The 20,601-nt window shown below is 41.9% G+C and overlaps 1 protein-coding gene across 1 annotated transcript in view; it reads right to left on the bottom strand.

Annotated features, from left to right (window-relative positions):
- PTPRR (protein tyrosine phosphatase receptor type R) overlaps positions 1 to 20,272 on the bottom strand; it is a 152,460-nt gene extending 132,188 nt beyond the window's left edge. The window contains exons 1-2 of the mRNA XM_084279488.1: positions 20,197 to 20,272; positions 4,402 to 4,706 (exon numbers count right to left, since the gene is read on the bottom strand). Coding sequence (XP_084135614.1) covers positions 4,402 to 4,706; positions 20,197 to 20,257 — 366 coding nt within the window. The 5' untranslated portion in view covers positions 20,258 to 20,272. The remainder of the gene's footprint in view (positions 1 to 4,401; positions 4,707 to 20,196) is intronic.
- Between the last annotated feature and the right edge of the window lie 329 nt (positions 20,273 to 20,601).

Here is a 20,601-nt window from a genome sequence, read left to right as displayed (position 1 = left end):
AGCCATTTGGGCTTAGGGAGATACTCAGCTCACCCTGAAGTAGATAGCAAGGCTATGTTCTGCTGGTAGATTAAATGCATCTGGTACTGTTCTCTGGCAGTGAGAAAAATGATGTGGAAAAGGCCCATGTCAGTACTAATCTCCCAAACAGAATGACTACACCTCTCTGACTATTGGATATGGTCCTTGACCAATATTAACTCCCTAATCGTCCAGAAATTGCATAGCAATATGCTAGATAGCTTAATAGACTACCAACAGGCTAGATTTCCACAACCTATACTAAAGTTTGAATACCTAGTTCACACCTATCCACTTACAGACACATAACATTCGCATGATTTACTCTTCCACTGAATCTTCTCCCAAAGCATTAGCACCTGAAGCTCTTCCTTGTGCTCTCCAGTGTACTTGAAGGTAGATGGTTCAAACAGTGGTGACAAAATAGATGTAATAGAATGGGAGAGCTACAGCTCTGAGGCATTCTGCTTACACAAAATGCCATGGAAAAGGCAAAGAGCAGCTCTGTGTGGCTATCTGTGAATCGCACGTCCTACTGACATTAGCTAAGAGATATACTAATTAAATCAATTCAGTTCAGTAACACTCATGTAAACCAAACAAAACTGACGAGATGCACTGAATTTTAGACCACTGTGACCTTTCTAGGCTACATGACTTTTCTAAGCAACAGAAACAGAGACAGAACTTCACATTAATATAAAAGTCCACAGCAGTAATGAGATGTGCAAGGGAAAATCTTCTGTATCGAGTAAATTTATTACCTTTATATTTCTGAAACATCTCACAGGATACAAGTGAAAAAAGTAACAGAGGAGCTTGGTCTGATCTTAGTACAACCCACTTTTGTGCCTAAGAGAGACTTTGGGCAGAACAAACTGTATCAGGTTACAAAGGATGATGCTTTAGCACCTCCATGAGGTGATAATTTAGACCTAGTCTGAGCTGTAACATGTACAAGTCCCGCCTTTCTCCCAGGTTCATCCCTAACTATACATATGTATCCATGTACATCTGGGTTTTTTAACACTTGTGTTGGCAGCATTTTAAATCATAAGTGGTTACCCACAGGCTATTTCTACTTTCCATGTACTTCCTTGACCTTGGTGGTGCTCACATTCAGTATTGGAAAGACTTGGAATAAACGCTAGTAAACATTTGGAGAATTTGTTCATTTCACTACTAACTCCCTAATATGTTCATTGAGTGAGTGTGTAGTTTCTGAGATCTAAAATAAACCCATACAAATACAAGACTCCAGCATTACAAAAAAATTATGTAATTCTGTATGTTAACAAAGCAATTTTCATGTGAATTGGTCTCACATCATTTAGAAAGACAGCTACACAGAACATATGGCTAAGCACTAAAGCATTTATAGAACAGTCAAAATGTTTCTAAGAGCCCTGGATTGTCCTCACTTCCCTCAACAAACAAAAGACACACACTTAGTACTGGGAAATGTGATGGAAAGCCTTTGGTTACATAAAACTCACTTCCAGAAAAGAAATCTCTCCTCTTCCTCCCTCAGGCAAACAAGCCCTACAATTTCCCCTGGTTCAGTAAAATTACTTCTTAACATGCGTTCTTTATTGATAGAGTCACAAAACATCACTTTTTGACACAATACCTGCAGAATTCTTGGCTTCAAAACACTCCACTGTGCATTTTGCTTGTCAGATGGTCTAGTCCTTAACACAAAACGTAACCTTGTAATCGTTCTGCATTAAGCATCCATTCACCCCACCTTTCCACCTCCATCATGGAGAAAATGGACTTCAAGTCACTGAAATTAGATTGAATTCAGCTTCCTCCCCTCTGCAGAGCTGCAACAGCGTTGATTTATTTTAAAAAATAACCCCCGTTGCTGCCTCTTGTACTAAATCACAGTGTGAGCTAGTCATGTAACTGGATTACAGGAAGCATTAACACTAGCAATTGCCCTTTCAAGTTGAGCAACCAACAACATTGCTAAAGGCTGGAACAAAAAGGGTCAGCCAGGGCAAAACAACAAATGCTGTCGCTTGCCCTATATGATAAAAACGGAAAAGCAGCAACAAGCAGTAAGTGCTAGAGAGATGTACGTGCATTCAAACCAAAACAGACTCCCTTGGCAGTGACATTAACATTGCAACCTACTTAAGGTGAAATTTGAGAGGGAGAAACAAAAGGTTGAAGTGCAGAGACCTGGAAGGAGCAAGGCTGTGCTTGGACTGTGGCAACCACCCTGCTGTGGGACAGCTGCCCTTTGGAGGAAGACACTTTCAGAATTTCTTATGGTGGGATTAGTCCGGTCTGACTCTCAGCACTTTGGCTTTAAAACATACGAACCCCCTAAGGCTTTCTTCTGAAAGGATGACATTAAAAACAAACCACAAACACTGCCCTTCATCACATCCAGAGATAGCTGAAGATCCCAAGCAACAAACAGATTTCATGTCATGATTAGCTCATGCTGTTATGCCCCCCTCCTGCCCCTTAAAGCACATATGGTTCTCAGCCAGAACAGAAGGCTTCAGAGCAGCAGCTTCATCCTAGAAATGCAGTAGCAAGGCTTTAGGCTGAGGTCACTTAATGAGAACTTAATGTAGATTTAATAGATCTCTTTTTTTTAATGTGACTGCCAATTGAAAATCTGCCTCATTTAGCTTTTAATGCAGGCACAGAGCCAGTCAGCTAAAATCAGGGTAGCCCCAGAATATTTTTAATGCAGGATAGTTCCATTGAAAGTGGAGGACCGTGGGTCTCCAAAAGTGTGCAAAGCCCCACTAAAATAACAGGTCACAGACTACAGCTTCATTTAATGAAAAAATGAGTGGCTGTGCATATTCTTAGTTCCTTGTACTAACAGAAAGGTTTCACCTTCACAGAAAGTGAAATAATCCTTGCTATGGGAAAAAGAGAGCAGGTACATTTACTATGGAGTTGGCCCTGCTGATTTAGGCTAGTTTGGGGCATAGATGTATCCAGCTTGCTTGGCTTTCTCCTCATCATCAGTACCATTCAGTATTGGGACGTCGTGTACAGTTGGCACATCCCCAGTGAAGCAAGGTTGTCACTACCTTATTTTACTCTGATACGGACACTTACATACAATGAATCTAGTACACTGACTATGCCATTTAATCTCAAATTAAGAGGTCTTGTTCATGTGGGATACAAGTAGTCCAGAGTGCAGCTTTTTGAGCCTAGTTCTCTGATAGTATTTTTAAACTAACAAAATGTTAATGCTAAGCTAATAAAATTACTACACAAAAACTGTGTTTTTCCCTGATTATTCTTTTCCATGTCACCAGCCTTCACTGCATGTGGTGCATGCATGAGGACAACTCATACACGATTCTGAAACACTTTGCTTGCTAACGTGCCCTAATGTTGCATGCTCTATCTTCCTTCCTTGTTTGTGAAGTCCATTCTCTTTTAATCTAGCATCTTCTGTACAGAGTAATTTACAGAATCAGGCAAATAGCTTCTGATCGCAATTAGTCACATTGCTTCAGTTTAATCTTTATTAGTTCACCCTAATGAGTGTGTGGGCAGTTATGAATGGTTGTTCTTCTCTCCAGGAAGCAGAAGGATGAGCCCAGTGCTCTTCTCCACAAGCAGGCAGGGCTACCTATGCACCCCGGTGAGGCAGAGCAGGGTCTGTGCAGAGCATACACAGACTGTGCTGCGCACCCCACAGAGAGCAACTTTACTGGCAGTGTGCTGCTCCACTGGCATGAAGGGTAGTGTGCACCATGGTGGCACGAGTTTATGACTTCAGTGACATGCCCTCCACTGCAGAAGGGAGCACTGACGTCACTATTTTGGGAGTTAACGGAAACGGGGGTCCCAGACTGTATGCCCCAGAAGGAGCATATATAGCTTACGCCAACAAAAACAGAGTTATTCTTTGCAAGAAACAGGGTTATTTCCAAACAGCTATGTAAGCATATTGGAGGATTCACTGGAGAAGTGGAAGTGAATGAATCCTTTGCGTCAGCCTTTTAAAATCTCCCTGCCTCTGTTGAATTTTCCCCGAATGTACATTTCCTCGTGCCCTAAGCAGAACAAGTTTAAAATCCACCCAGCAAAAGCAGTGCAAATACCAATCAAAACAAGAGGCATTTGAGGCACAGGCAAGTTCTTTACCTGCAGAGAGACTATATTCTGCGCTGGTTCAACAGATTGCTTGTAGATCATGGCAAGTCTATATAAATGTAAGTTCTACTAAAGATAAAAGCTTCTAGATATGTGTTCATTATTTAGAGTTAGACGATCAGTGAGGCACTGGAATATAAACTTCGGATATCCCACATTACAACCTATGTCTACATTTATCTACAAGCACATTTATTCACAAAACAACTTCAGAACTGAGAAAAAAAAGGCACTTACCACAACAATCACATTTGTTGCGGGAATAGGAAGATTTTCCACTTCCAGATCTTGACCAGTCATAGCTAACAGATTGAGGGATGGGTCGTAAGCAGGTCTGGGGAAGGTTGATTTAACAATTATTGCAGGGTGCAGCTTGTTTATTTTGGCGTGGGACGAAGAATGGAAATGTTGTTTAGAATTCTTATAACTGTCTGTATCCAGACTTTTCTCCACACTTTGCACATGGTGATAAATAAACACAGGTTTCCCACTCTTTCGCTGATGAATTGCTAAAAAGTGGTCATTGTCTCCAGAAAAGCAGCCTGCAGAAAGAGAAGAATAAATTTAGGATGACTTGGATATTCTGTGGACAGCGCTGGAAATCTGATGAGATCTTCGGGTCCTGCAAGATTTTGAAAGAATATTTATGGAATACAAGAACCCTCTTAAAATCCTACAATGCAATTTCTATAGCAACAGCCTAACAGCACTTGAGAGAATCTACTACATAGCTGAAATCTACCATATTCTTAAAGTAATTTTTACAGTGCTCAAAAACAATGTTATTTTATACTTCCAGTCAGGGTTACATTTCAAAAATGATGTGCAAGAACAGAGCACATGCTAAGCTAAGTCCAACTTCTGTACTGTCATCAACTCCAATAGGAAAACATGCAGTCCACTTTCTGATTTATTTAATCAACCAGTAAGAGCAAAAGTGAGAATAGCTGTGGTCATCTTTTATATATGGGGACCAGAGGAGAAAAGGCCAAGAACCTAAACATGTAAGAAAGAGAAGAAAAATAAAGCTCAGATGCTGGGTCTGTAAGCATAATTCTGCATTACCGGTTCAGCTGCCATTAACTGCTTAGATCAGGAGGCCTTACATTCCTTGTGCCAAATCCAGTTATGACCTAGCTTACAGCCAAGCATTGCCTGGCCAGCCAATCTGGCTCTGTGGAGGATATATAGGATTCAGCATATATCGGTGCTGGGCACAAGAACTCTTGTAGATTACATGCTTTTAACAAACTTTGTATTAGTTTTGATAGTCAAAATACTTCCTAATGTTCCAAGAATGAAAGTGGGGGGATTTTGGGGAGGGAGGGGAGTGTTTTTTTTTTTTTTTTTATGGCTGATATTTAGTGAATCTTCAGTTTCTTTGTGAAGAACAGAACAGCTACAACAGTTCAGTTCAGCTCTCAGTCTGGAAGTCAGGCTGTCCCTGTGAACAGAAAAATAGGCAAGGATCAGCTCCTTTACAGATAAAAAGTATCTGAAGCTGCATTAGTCACCTCCTGGAAGAGCTCTCTAAGAAAACCACTGTGGTAGAAAAGGGACTTTGCGTTCTAAGGGAAATGAACACAGAGAGCTTGCTCTGATCAGCCTGGAATTCCCCCTTCAGAGGCTGCTGGAGTTAATGGCAGTGCTGCATTTCTGCACCGGTTTTTAGTTGAAAAAAAAAAAAAAGAAAAAATATTTATTTTAATTCTCAAAATGAGCTGTGAATAACTGTTTAGAACCATCAACATGTTTCAGTTCAGGTTGAACAAGAAATCATTTTGTTCTATTCAGACTGATTTTTGCCCCTGATTTTTTTTTTGCTTCTGTAAGCAAATCAAAATAATCAGTCATTTGCACAGCTCTACCCAGTGCCCTTAGGAGATTTCAGTGTAGGTAATTACATTCTGTTGACCTAATTTCCTCCTGAAATTTTGGTTAGGAAAATCAAGGACAATACCTTATCTGTGCTATAGTACTGCCCTGCATCATCAGGAAATGTATTCTGTGCCAAAAGCGGGTCCACGTCAGTAGGCGGTGAAGCAATTCGTAATATACATGAGCAGAAAATCAATAGGAAGAAGACAGAACACAGAGTCTTGCATTTTGCACTACACTTAGAGATCTTCCTAGTATAAATTACAAAGATAAACCTAAGGCTGCTCTTTTAAACAGTAAAACCAAACACTGACGATTTCGAAGATGACCACTGAGGTCATGTGCTTACAGATGTTGTTGTCAGGTTTTGATTGAGAAGATGTCTGAGAGCAGGAGGGGAAAAAAAAGAGAAACTGTAGAGAATACTCTTAAGGACAGCTGGATTTCAAAGCTTGTTAAGCTTGCTGGGATCTCATTAAGCTTTGTGGGGGTTGGCTTCATTGATAAAATCCTGAGGGCTGGTCTTACTAGCAGTTGAGAGAGCTGCGTGAATGGCAAAATAAAAATAAGGAAACATCAGCATTTCTCATAGCTACCTCTTTACTGAATTTATTTTCCTGTCTCCACCACATACAGCCATTAGTCCAAAACTGATCATAGCTAATATACAAGAATATAACTACAGACACTTTTGGTGTCTGTTGTTCCTCTTTGCTTCCTTCGTTCCTGCTCTGTTGTTTCTGAGGGAATCCAAACCACAGAGCTTCTCCTGAAATTCATTATATGGCATTTTGTACCCACTTTAATATCCCAAATTCCCCTTTAATTTATTTTTACTGAAAGGAATAGAAAAAAGATAATGCAATTAAGCACCAGCCCAAATTCTTCACTGAATAATACTAAAAAAATCCCATGTATGACTTCAGAGTTAATCCTGATTGAATCCAGAGTAACAGAACAACCTGAATCATTGTCTCGTGTTTTTTGATAAAACAGTTAAAGGAAACTGTTAGAAACCTCACCTGCTCATATCTCTCACTACTTTTTAAAAGCAGTATCCCCATTTCCCACAAAATCCCAGCAGGCTCACTTCCATTAGAATGCTAAAGATCACGTCAGTAACATCAGTCCCCATAGCAAATTTGATACATGGTCCATCACAAAAGATTTGCAAGATGGACAACAAAATATACTTTGGTAATGGCCCACCCCATACAAATGAGACATTTCACAACATACTCTTTGCTCTCAAATTTACTGTTACCAGCTGACAGTGCAGAAGTCCAAGTAGGTTCCAAGAAAATTTCTGGGCTGAACTTAAGTTTTCTGACAAATCAACATAGCCCCAGTAGTCTAATTAGGTAACATGCATTTACAGTGCCCCATGCAAAGAACATCATTGATCTTAGTAGACTCTAGATAAGGCCCTAACCAAGATCAGACTTTGGCTCCCAGGTTTCTAAGGGTGCCTCAGATGACCCTAATAGCTGGGCCACCCTTGATACTACAGGGGAACCTAAAGCTTCCTTTTAATCTGATGAAAGGAATCTTCATCCCTCCAAACTTCGACTCTGAACACAAGCAGCATGTACAAGAGACAATGGGAGAAGTAAGTCATTAGAAACAGTAGCAGTTCTGATATACATCACCTTTAAATATCGCTGGTCTCCAACCCTCATGAGAGGGAAGACTGGGATTCTCATATCAAGTTCTGTACCTACACATAAAAGGCAAAAACTCCTTGGTGGCCCCTGGGGAAAACATCATAAGCTAAAAAAGAACTGAAGTAGCACAGTGGGATAACAAAAAGTAATTGCGGTGGCTTTTAGCTTTAGATATCCCAACACAAATGGATATTCAGAAAATGGGGCTTAGGACAAGGCTCAAAGAGAAGAACTCCTAGAGGTCTTGCTGCGTTTTGTTGAGTGGTTGGACTAGATGATCTCTGGAGGTCCCTTCCAAGCCCTACCATTCAGTGATTCTGTGATTCTTCTATAAGCTCAGTAAACGTGATCTTAATGTGAATTTTTATATTCTGCTCACATTACCCTGTTTGAACTCTACTTGAGAATGTAGAGTTATTCATGACTGACTTGTAATATTCACCCAGTGCTGATATCACCCTTTAATTAAAGTAATTTTATTCCTTCTTCTAAAATTCCCTCCCCTCAAGTGTATTTTCCAAGGATTATTATTCTGCCTTGGTATTGAGGAGAACAAACTACATGTTCATAATGTTGTTCCATGTTGTTTCTTCTAATAAAAAATGCTGAATCTTTACCTATTTCTCAGCTAAGTATGGCGATTTCTGTTTTATAATTTGTTCCAAAATGAACAATAACCTGTGGCTATATTTGAACTCACATTAGAATTTCTCAGCAGCAGGTTTCTATCTACTTTTGCTCCTGGAAGAGAGCTTATCCTTTCTTCATCTAGATCATCTCATGTAATAACCATTCCTATTCCCTTCAGTAGCATGTGCTGCACTGTGAATTCACACTGGTATGATTTGTTGATTCTTTCTTCCACTTCTGCCTGCACAATGTTGTGATTGGTCACCACTCTTAGGCTCTGGCTCCTGATGAAGATTGCTACTTCTTCCTCTGTTATTTCCTACTGATTGACTTTGCTTTCTTCCTTGCAACTTCTCATATGCTGATGATGCTTTTCCTTAGATTTGTTTCTTAACAAGAAAGTCTCTATTGATCTTGCTTCCACGTTCTTCCACTGTAACTCTTAAATATATCTTCTCCTGTAGAATGTATAATTTCTACATCTTGAACTGCTTTTGTGCTACTTTCAGTATTTCCACCATTGCCACCAGTTGCCATTTTTGTCTTCATCATCCTTTCTGGAAAGGAAAATTGGAAAAAATCCCTATGAAACTTTGTGTTCTGCTGTATCTAGCTTTCCTGCTTGCTTATTCCAACTATGTGTTTACTTTATTTTCTTAGATGTCTGCAGAAACATAGAATATTTTGTCCTGAATTAAAAAGAAAAATAATGGATAATGCATAACTAGAAGTCCATGTGAAATACCCAGTATTGTGAAAACACAAAAATTTCTCATAATGGATGGTAAATCACAAGAATGCTAGATAGAACATGTTGCTGAGCTTATCTTACATTACTAATGTATATTACATAGGCAGAAATGCAAGCCTATAATAAATTATAAATCTCATGTGAAAGACGTAGGCACTTTTGGTTGTCCCAGTTGGCCTCTGCTTAATAGAGAAATCCAAAGATTTCTCTAGACTTGTCTTGACTCCCTGAATAGTCTCAGACAGCTGACATTTTATTTTAAAGAAAATTGTTAAGACTCCCATTTCCCAAATACCTTCAGTTTCAAAAATAGGCAGATAAAAAACGTCAAGATAGTCAAGATCCATTAATAAGCCAGTAACACAGTAGCACAGTTTTCTCCTTTTAAACACAAAAATATCACAGCTTTACAGATTTTTATCCCACGTCCTCTAGACCCAGAAATCACAATTTATATTCAACTGGAAAAGAAGAGTCCCACTGGGACATAACATTCTCTTGTAAATCTGATAGGGCCAAGATAATGGTGTCTACAGTATTGATGTGTGTCTGGAAAAGCAATTTGAGGTCATTGTCTCCACTTTTATTATTTATTTTAATCTGAACAGATTAGATTCATATTAAGGTATGGTCCTGAGCATTCCTATTTTCTGTAATGAGAAGTATACCATACATTTACTACTTGCAAGCAGTACAGCTACCCCAAATCCTTAGACAGAACTGCTGTGCTACACCTGATTAAAGTAAAATGCACAGGTGAATATATATAGAGAAAGGGCATATGTTTTAAAACTCACAGTACTGCAACTAGCACTACAATAACACTGAAGTCTCTTTACAATTACAGATACCTTGGTATATTACACAGCTTGAGATTTATCATGCTAAGAAGTTCGAAATTGGAGGAAAAAAGGCAGAAAACACAAGGGAAAAACATGCTGAAACTTGACTGGTTTCAAAGATAAATGTAACTCAAATACAATTTGAGTTACAGTATTTAATTCTGTTGCTAAATAATTTCTCATTTTCAGTAAAAAGACTTATTAAACTTTGGTAATTATTTTTTTTTTTTACCCTGAGCTCCATATGATTCTTTTTATTTCTGTTTAGCTCACTGTTCTCAAAGATGCTCTTTCTCCCATACAACCTTTCTTCACACTCTATAAACCAGCCTCAGACATCAGACAGGCTTGGTCTTTAACACCTCTTGCACTATGGTTCATCTCCTCTTGATCAGCCACCTACAGTCACTGAGAAAGGTGGGTCAATGTGCTTATGCAGACTATTGATTAATCCTCTCCAATAATGCCAGTGTTCCTACAGCTAGGAGATTCATTGCCTGTCTCTTTTTAGTGCATTGAGATGGATACAGCCTCACACCCTGAAGAGCAGAGTTTGCATTTCCCTTCAGCCAGTGTAAGGGCCAAGTAGGTACTGGCTGAGAGGAAGAGGAGAAAAAAAAATCCCTCTTAACTCAAACACTAATGCTATGCTAGCCATTTATGATCATGGCTCTAACTCTCAGGAGTCCTGATGACAAAGACACTAAGGTAAATGCTAATCACTGGTAATATACATAGGATAAGCACTACTACAGGTTTAAGAGACTTCTGCCTTCTCTGGGCTGTGAAGATTGTCTCTTCTGGTGGAGGCAATGAGACCATGCTTTCTCTGTGACATTAAAAGATACAGAACTCTTGTGATTTATTGCAAAATCACAAAACGTTAGGAGCTGGAAGGGACCTAAAAAGATCATCTAGTCCAACCCCCCTGCCAGAGCAGACTAAATCACATAGGAACGTGTCCAGGCAGGTTTGAATGTCTCCAGAGAAGCAGACTCCACAGCCTCTCTGGGCTGTCTGTTCCAGTGCTCCATCACCCTCACTGTGAGAAAGTTTCTCCTTACATTCACATGGAACCTTCTATGCTCCAGCTTGTACCTGCTGCCCCTTGTCCTATCACTGGCCATCACTGAGCAGATGATGATGATCCATCCTCATGACTCTCACCCTTTACATATTTACAAATATTAATAAGGTCACCCCTCAGTCTCCTCTTCCCTAAGCTAAAGAGACCCAGCTCCCCCAGGCTCTCCTCATAAGGAAGGTGTTCCACTCCCTTAATCACCTTGGTGTCCCTGCACTGGACTCTTTCAAGGAGTTCTATGTCCTTCTTGAACTGAGGAGCCCAGAACTGGATGCAATATTCCAGGTGGGGTCTCACCAGGGTAGAGGGGGAGAAGGACCTCTCTTGACCTACTAACCACACCCCTTCTCATACACCCCAGGATGCCACTGGCCTTCTTAGCCACAAGGGCACACTGCTGGCCCATGGTCATCCTGCTGTCCACCAGGACTCCCAGGACCCTCTCACCTACACTGCTCTCCAATAGGCCAGTCCCCAACCTATACTGGTAGCTGGGGTTGTTCTTCCCTAGATGCAAGACCCTACACTTGCCTTTGTTAAATCTCACTGAACTTCTCCCTGCCCAGCTCTCCAGCCTGTCTGTCTTGCTGAATGGCAGCACAACCCTCTGGTGAGTCAGCCACCCCTCCCGTTTTTGTGTAACCAGCAGACTTGCTGACTGTACACTGCATACCCTCATCCAGGTCTTCAATGAATATACTGAACAGTACAGGTCCCAGTACTGACCCTGAGGGATGCCACTAGACACAGGCCTCCAGCTGGACTCTGTCCCATTGATCAACACTCACTGGCTTGGTCCCTTCAACCAGCTCTCAATCCACCTCACTAACCTACTGTCCAGACCACACTTCCTCAGTTTAGCCACGAGGATGCTGTGGGAGATGGTGTCAAATGCTTTACTGAGTTCAAGGGAGACCACATTTACTGCCCTACCATCATCTACCCACCCGGTTATATCCTCATAAAAGGCTATTAGATTAGTCACACATGACTTCCCCTTGGTAAAACCATGTTGACTGCTCCTAACAACTCTCTTTTCTTTGATGTGCCTAGAGACAGCATCAAGGATACATACCTGGGATGGAAGTGATGCTGATTGGTCTGTAACTATCCTGGTCCTCCTTCTTGCCCTTTTTGAAGACTGGAGTAACATCTGCTTTCCTCCAGTCCTCAGGCACCTCTCCCATTTTCCAGGACTTAGCAAAAATGATAGACAGTGGCCTAGCAATGACTTCCACCAGCTTCTTCAGCACCCTCGGGTGCATCCCATCCAGACCCATGGATTTATGGATGTCCAGACGGCTTAATTCACCCCTGATCCAATCCTCATCAACTGAGGCAGACTCATCATTTATCCTGACTTCCTCCAGGGCTTCAGCCATCTGGGGCTCCTGCAAACAGGCTCAAGCAGTGTAGACAGAGGCAAAGAAGGCATTCAGTAACCCCTCCTTCCTACTATCCTCAGTCACCAGGGCACCCACCTCATTCAATAAAGGGCCTACATTGCCTCTAGCATTAGTAAGTTAGTTTATCCCTGTTTAATCTCTCTTACTGGCAAAAAAAAAATCCCCAAACATATCTGGTGGGAAATAAAAATGTTTTAAATGATGCTGAAAGCACAAATGAAAACAAAAGCTGTCTGGAGGCAATATGTCTTGCATCTGTACTCTCTAGTTAACAGTAGTCTTACTGCCAGCAAAGCAGTGCATCAATCAAATCCAAATCTCATTAGGATAGGTTACGCCGTTTTAGCCAAACACAAATTACTGTTCAACTTTAGCAAGGTGGATGAAGAATTATTAGCAATAAAATGCAGTTAAACAGTGACAAAAAAAATGACTTCACTATTAGCTGGACAGCAGAACATACTTTTAAAAGTTGAGGCAAACCAGGCAAGCCTGAAAAGTAAAATTATGAATCCACTTGCTGGTTCATTAGCACATGTGCTAACACTGGAAGTTTTGGAACTGACTAAAGAATTCATCTGGGAAAATGCTTTCCCACATAAACAGTCCTTGTAGAACGGGGACTTGCAGGCTGTGACTGTTTCCATCGTTCAGAGGATAGCACCAAAACACAAAGACTGATCAGATCCTTCCTTCACATGCAACACAGCTTCCTCTTAAGACAAAACCTGTCAGAGTAATACAAATGAAGCCATTCCCTACCCAAAGTAGGCTGCTAGACTTAATTATCTTTCAGTGAGCATGCTCCTGTGTAGCTTCTCACAGCCTCCTACACTAGTAGGCTCTCAGACCTGTTACATTCAAAGTTTTGCTCATGAGCAAAGAGGAAGTTGTCAGCATCTGGAGTCCTTTGCCAGAAGGTATCTGATTTTCATGCTGATGGACTCTTCTTCCTTCCTCTTAGGGCAATATATATATATATATATATATATATATATATATATATATTTGTTTGCTAATATGCATTTACACCATTCCATTTCTTAATTTCGTCTGGAGCTCCAGGTTACATCTGCATTTACTATGAATGGTGCCATATACCTATGTCACATGCTATTTCTGTGCTCTCTTTGTTCACTCATATAAAGTTTTCCCAAGCTCCTGGTATGCATTTTTAACCACTACTGAGCTGTCTATAGCATGATGTCTTCAGTGCCAAGGCTGTGCCCTTGATGCTGCTCTCTTATCATCCCATGCCTGCACTCCTTTATGCTGCTTCCACTCTCAGTCTCACTGCTGTTCTGCCTGACCTGTGTTACTGCTGTCTGTATAGAACTTGAGATGCACCAAACAAACAAGAGTAAAACAGATAGAGATGCTTGGTCAACCAGAGAAACTGCTGTCAGAGCCTAACCAAGGAAAACAGGCAGGTGAAGGAAAGCTCAGGCAGAGCAGGCATGAGAAGCCCCACTCATGAGGCCTTGCAAACTCAGTACAAAGGCTATGGATTTGTAATTAGCAAAGGCCACACTATATCATGGGGCTACAAGGTCACAGTCCTTCATAGTAAGGGTTCTGGACTTTCCTAGCTAGGTCCAGCAGTCAAAAGGCCAGGCCTTTTGCAGTAGAGGAACCGTACCTATGACATGTCAAAATTCAGAGCAAGTAACCTACACCAGAGCAAGGCAAGTACAGAACAGGGCAGCTGTAAAAATTTGGGAAAATATTTTGATTTGCCCTTAAAAAAATTGTTCAAAACTTTTGACCAAAACAAAAAAAAAAATAGATAAAATCAATTGGTACAAAATCTGTGTCTGTGTGTGTGTCCAGTTGTACATACAATTCATTTTTCTGTGTGTGTTTGTGTGTGTGACAGTGAGCGAGTGCATGCACACACATGTGAGAAAGTACAGGGGCATCCCGAGAGAGGGTGGGTGTGGACACAAGGGAGAGAGGGGGAAGAGAGAGATGATTGCAAGGAGATTTTTTCCTTTTCTAATAAGCAATCTGCTGGAAATAGAAACAAGTGCAAATTCATTTTTTGCTGAATTTGTCCTTTTCAGCAGAAAAAAAAAAAAGCAGCAGCTCTGGCCAAAAATATCCACAGCTACAGCGAATTTGAATTAAGCACATAAGTGGTATCTTTTTTCAAAAAGCACTTTGCATCTTGTTTTATGGGTCTATTGCCTGATATGTCAATAATGAAACTGGATACTACAGACTATTGATTTCACTAGGTCTGCTCATGTGAATTAAGAGATGAGCCATTGGTCCCAAAGGCACTTAAGTGTTTTTGCCATACTTATGCCCTGGCACTAATGTATTGTATAGTCTCACATCAGAGCTTTTTTTCCAGAAGGTGTGATCAAGTGCTGCATCATTTTGTGATTGCCATCATTTTCGAAATCCTATTCTGCAGAACATGGATGTAAATATATAGTATCTCCACAAAATATATAGTATTTTAGAATTTCCACAGAAATCTGGTGTGAAGGAAAGTCAAGTTCAGTCTAAAAGTTTTGGCTGGTTTTGGGTTTCTTTGCCTTTTTTCCCCCCAGCAATACTACTCTGGGAAATCACACTGAAGATTTCTGAGAAGATCTTATTGAGCTTCTCCAAGTACTTAATTCTGAAGCCAAGCTGAAAATCCTGCAGGACAATGACTGTGCTTTATAGACTAAGAGTCCTACCACCTCTTCTAGTTCCCCACATCAAGCTCCATAACACCCCTGTGGAGGGAAACCACGACCAAACACAGCCACCCACTTATCTCATTAGCCTCCTCCTAGAGACAGACTCCCCCAAGAGCCCAATTCATTTTGTTTCCACCAGTCTCTTGCTTCATTCTCCAGAGCGAAGCTGGAACCAGCCTTTGCTGTTTAAGATGTTTCAGTCCGCTCGTAATACAACAAATTAAATTTGTCAGGGAGTCCAAGATCACAAACCTCAATAATTTCCTAATGGATGTACTGAACATAATCCTCTCATGGAAGATGGTGTCTTTCAACATTATGAATAGCAAGAATTTCCACATGTAAAAACATTACAAGAGTCTCTTTCCCCAGATACTTCCCTTTCCTCAATATTTCCTCAAAAACATGAAGTCAGATACTGAATTATAAAACTATTTCTCCCCAATAGAACCTTCAAAAAGACAGATGTCTACCCTCTGATTATCCATGAGTCCACTAATAAAAGGCACAAATGTCTATTCTAGTAAAAACACCCACACATGGCCAGCAATATGTTTTCTACAGAAGGCAATTATAAGTACCAGCTTCATTTAGATTATGTTAGTGTAATGAAGGACGATTTCAATACATTTTCAAAATCAATAGCTCCTTCACATTCACTCCAAGTGTATTTAGAAGCCAGTATTATTCACTCATTAGTATGAGGTTACTGAAATGGATCTGATTGTAAGTACATTTTGTGTAGATCTCACCTCAACTCCAGAAGTACTGAAGTAGAAACTTCAGCCTGCTCAAGTAATTTCCAACCATAAGAATACCACAGAGTGCATATTTGACCAGGAAAGCTGAAGTACCAGCTTCAGCTCAGCAGAACCTAGTAAAGCACCCTATGGACTTTGGTAACAACTGACAAGCAGTCTAGCATAGAGATAACATGTTTATACACCTAGTGAATTCTAACCAAAGAAGTGTTAGTTTGTGGTCAAATAAATTTTGTTTTTAATATCAGCAATCATCATGTTATTACAACATTGCCCACAAGAAGATAAAATGTCACTATTTCTTACTTTGGATTTTACCTGATTCAGCTGGAAGGCTTGAGGAATGAATCCATCAAGAGGATGAGACTAGGATCTGCATGTTTTGTCTCTGAAAAGGCTGCAAGGGAAGTATTAGTCCATACTGACTTAAGGTCATCAATGTATCTCTTCACTATGAAGAGAATAATAAATAAATGAGGTAATAGTAACCCTTATCAAGCTAATGTATGGTCTTTGTTCAGGAAACCATGACTTAGATGGCTTGGAGAATTCTTCAGTTGTTAATTCCTTGCTTTTCCAGGACCAGAGTTTGTTAATGTTAAAAGCAAACTGTTAAAAATGCTCTTAGAGACAGATTTTTAAGGTAAGGCAGGTGGTGGGTTGATACGGTGATCATTAACTAAGTTTTTTTCTAGTCTAGTTGACTTTCCTAGCCTATTTCCTGTGGCTGGAGATTTAATTCATCATATATTTTAATTCTGTTCACAAAATTTGTTAAAACAGAAAATTAGGTGAAATAGTTGATTAGTTGTGTAATCTAGATGATGCAAATGTATTTAATTACAAGATAGTTGCATCATTTTGTGATTTTGCTACCACCTGCCATTCTTTTACAAGGAAACAATGCTTCCTAGTTATCTTGGGAGACATTAGGGGCTTTTATATTGCAAGAACATGTATTAGATCATACCTACTAAAACCTGGTATAGCGTGGGCTGTCATGTACTCTCTCATGCAATGCCTAATGAAAATTGAAGGTTCATGGAGACCTGTAATCAGTCAATACAGATGATCCCCGCCCCTCTACTCTGCCCTGGTCAGGTCCCACCTGGAGTATTGTGTCCAGTTCTGGGCTCCTTGGTATAAAAAGGACAGGGATCTGCTTGAGAGAGTCCAAAGAAGGGCTACAGAGATGATTAAGGGCCTGGAGCATCTCCCCTATGAGGAAAGGCTGAGTAAGTTGGGACTGTTCAGCCTTGAGAAGAGAAGACTAAGGGGGGATCCTAATTAAAGTCTATAATTATCTTAAGCAGGGGATGCAGGGGAAATCAGCCAGCCCCTTTTCAGTGGTCTGTGGGGACAGGACAAGGGGCAATGGCTGCAAGTTGGAGCACAGGAAGTTCTGCACCAACATGCGGAAGAACTTTTACACAGTGAGGGTGACAGAGCCCTGGGACAGGCTGCCCAGGGAGGGGGTGGAGTCTCCATCTCTGGAGATATTCAAGACCCGTCTGGACACCTATCTGAGTGATATATCCTAGGGAGCTGCTTTGGCAGGGGGGTTGGACCCGATGATCTCTCGAGGTCCCTTCCAACCTCTATGATTCTATGATTCTATGATTTAGGTGTTGATACAACAGTGATCCCCATATAGGTTTATCACTTCACCCACTGCACTCAGCTGAACGGCCTAATTCTGCTCACAGAGATGCACACACAAGTGCCTTTGATTTCATTAAGCGATATGTGGGTATCCCAACAGCACAACTGGATTTAGTTTTCTCTCTACGCAGGTGTCACGCTTCATTGGAAATGGTGTCTAAATCAACTTGGTAAAACAGTACCTTCTTAAGCACAGGAAAATCCCCAATCACGTTTTTCACAAGGATATGTGCCATTTTTTGTGTGAATACATATGTGGCTGCGGTAACCCATCTGTAGTAGAATTGCCTTTCCATAGCAAACCAGATTTGCAGTATGACATGCATTACCTTTCCATTAAAAAGCACTATTTAAACACATTACAGAATGATTTTGTTGTTGTTGTTTCATTAGCTCCAGTAAATGTAGACTTATGTTTTCTCTAAAATCTATTATCGCCAGCTCATGTCAAGGGAGATTCTGTTAATGCTGGCTGACAGTTTCTTTAGCATTCCCTAGAAGCATGCCTTATGTATGTTAAACCTCGGAACAAAAAAGCCAAGCAGTTTCCATCACATTACAAAAAATATTTGACATTCGGGATATAATTTGTGATCTAACATTGGTGGCAAGTGGAATGTATTTTGTGATTCCACATGAACCAAAGCTGCAGAATCACCATCAATGATTCATAAGTTTAGACTATACATAAAAGATGTCCATAGCCATAGCCTACATAAGACCAATTTTCCTACTTGAATCAGATGAAACAGAGAAATCTTAGCAGTTTAAGCTCCCTACACTATTTCATTGTTGTGACATCTTCAGTGACTTCCAAGAAGAGCAAGCTGTATGCAACTGCCTTAGAGGAAGCACAGCTCTTGCACTCAATGGGAACCGTGCCCAGTATGTAAAGGTTGAATTCAGCTCTACAGCCTTCTCTGCAACAATTATTTTCCAAGATTGCCCAGGAAACAAAGTAACACCATATAAACATCTATTTCCCTCTCTTTTTCTCATGATTAGAGATATTTTCATAATAAAGGCCAAGCTGTGTTTGCAAGCATTCCCAGTAACTTAATGAAACAAGTAAAACTTAGTAAAGAAAGTAAATGGCTTACTGGCAGGATATAAACCTGGTTTCTATTAGTAGGATAGAAAAATGAAGTCCACTATTAATAGATGATACATTGAGATTAGAAGGCATCTTATGTCAAACAGAGGCTGTACACTAATTTGTACGGATGATCATTTTAATACTTGTTGTAGAAGAACAATCTTAAAAGCCGCTTAAGGCTATTATTAAAATGGATCACAAAACGCTCCCTGTCTTTCAGTCAATAATCTCTTGCACATACGAATATAAGGCATAACAGCATGAGCTTCCTAACTATAGCTATACAGGAAAGAGGCTCCTGAGATTTTATGGTGTGTAGCCTGATATTCCAGGGCAATAAAATACCAATAACCGAGGCAAACTGCTTCTCCTAACAACAGCAAACAGAAGAATGAAGTGCCCACTTCCTGGTGTATCCGTATAAACAGCTATTATTCATAGCACAGCTTATTTGTGCGGGGGCACACATGTTTGTGCAACGCTTCCGCAGGAAAAGCGGCATGAAATTCCTTTATCACTTTTAATCACCCTGCAGTAAGACAATGCAAATTAGTTGCATCTTAAAAAAAAGCACCAAACCCAAGCCTCTCCTAGAAACAACATTCCTGGCAGCAAAGGAATCAGTACCAGCTCATTTAATTGTCATTCTTAATTAAACTTGAGTGAAGTTAAAAGCAGGGCGCAACAGCCATTTACTACTTCAGAAGCAGCTACGCTTGACATAAATGATAAAACAACAACAAAAAAAAACCCTCTTCAACTTTACTAATTAGGAACTTACACGGTTACCCCGGATTTTATTTCCTTCCTAAGACTACACGCGCTTTAAGTCTGCACAGGGGAGCGAGAGAGAGAAGCTCTGGCAAATGAGCATTTACAGTTTCTTTTAATGATTTAAGGGAAGCCTGAGATTTATGCCCGGCACACAAGCTCGGACTGCGAGCAGGAAACTGGCAGTGGAACTTCATGTACGTACCGGGGCGCCCATCGCTCGCCACGGTTCTGAATGAGGCGCACGTTTTGCTAGCAAAGCAGGGAGAGGATTTATTACCACCGCCACACCGCCACAGCCAAAACGCCTGCTGTCGCAGCTGAAATTTCCCTTCCTAAAAGCCCGGCTGCCACGAGCAGACACGAGTAGCAACGCCTCCCCTCCAGGAAATTAAAAAAAAAAGAAAGAAGAGAGGAGAGGAGAAGAGGAGGAGTAGAAGGGGCGCCGAAAGGGATAAGGACCCACGATTTTCCGCCGCTGCCCCAAGCCCCTGCCAGATCTCCGCTATCCGGGGCCGGAGAGCGGCGGCTCCGCGGGGCGCTGGGCGCGTAGCCCGGGTCTCACCCGCCGCCCGCCTCGCCGCGGCCGCCCGGGTTCGCCCGCTGTCCGCGGTGCTGAACGGCGCCCACGCCGCTCGCCCGCCCGGTCGCCGTTACCTCGCGCGGACCCGCGACACCCCCCGCTCCCCCGCTCGACCCCCGCCACAACAGGTGCGCCGCCGGGCGCAAGCGGGTGCCCGCCAGCTTCCCCCCCACCTCCTCCGCACCGTCCGGCCCCCGCCGCCAGCGCTCACCTGCGGAACGGAGGTGGAGCAGGAGGCACAACGCCCGGAGGCAGGCGGCCGCCCGCCGCATGGTGCGAGCCGCGCTGAGGGCAGCCGAGGCGAGCTGAGCCGAGGCGAGCCGGTCAGCGCCGCGCCACCGCGTCCCGCTCCCCCTCCCCGCCCCCGTCAGTGAGCATGCCTGGGAGCGGGCTGCGCATGCGTAGCGCCGCGGCGGGGGGGGGCTGCCCTCACCTGCCTTCTCGGAGCGGGGTGAGGCGAGGGAAGAGTCCGGGCAGCGGGAAGCGGCGGTGACTGGGCTGGGACCGGCAGTGGAAGGGTCGCGGGTGCCCAAGTGTCCGCGGGTGAGAGGCGAAGGGAGAGAGTTCCAGCTCCAGCCGCACGTATGGGCAGGAGGCGCCGTGTGTGTATGGGCAG

Source organism: Gallinula chloropus, assembly GCF_964237585.1.
Source record: "Gallinula chloropus genome assembly, chromosome: 1".
Lineage (NCBI taxonomy): Eukaryota > Metazoa > Chordata > Aves > Gruiformes > Rallidae > Gallinula > Gallinula chloropus.
The sequence above is the reverse complement of the archived record's forward strand: the minus strand, read 5'-3'. Positions and strand labels throughout refer to the sequence as shown.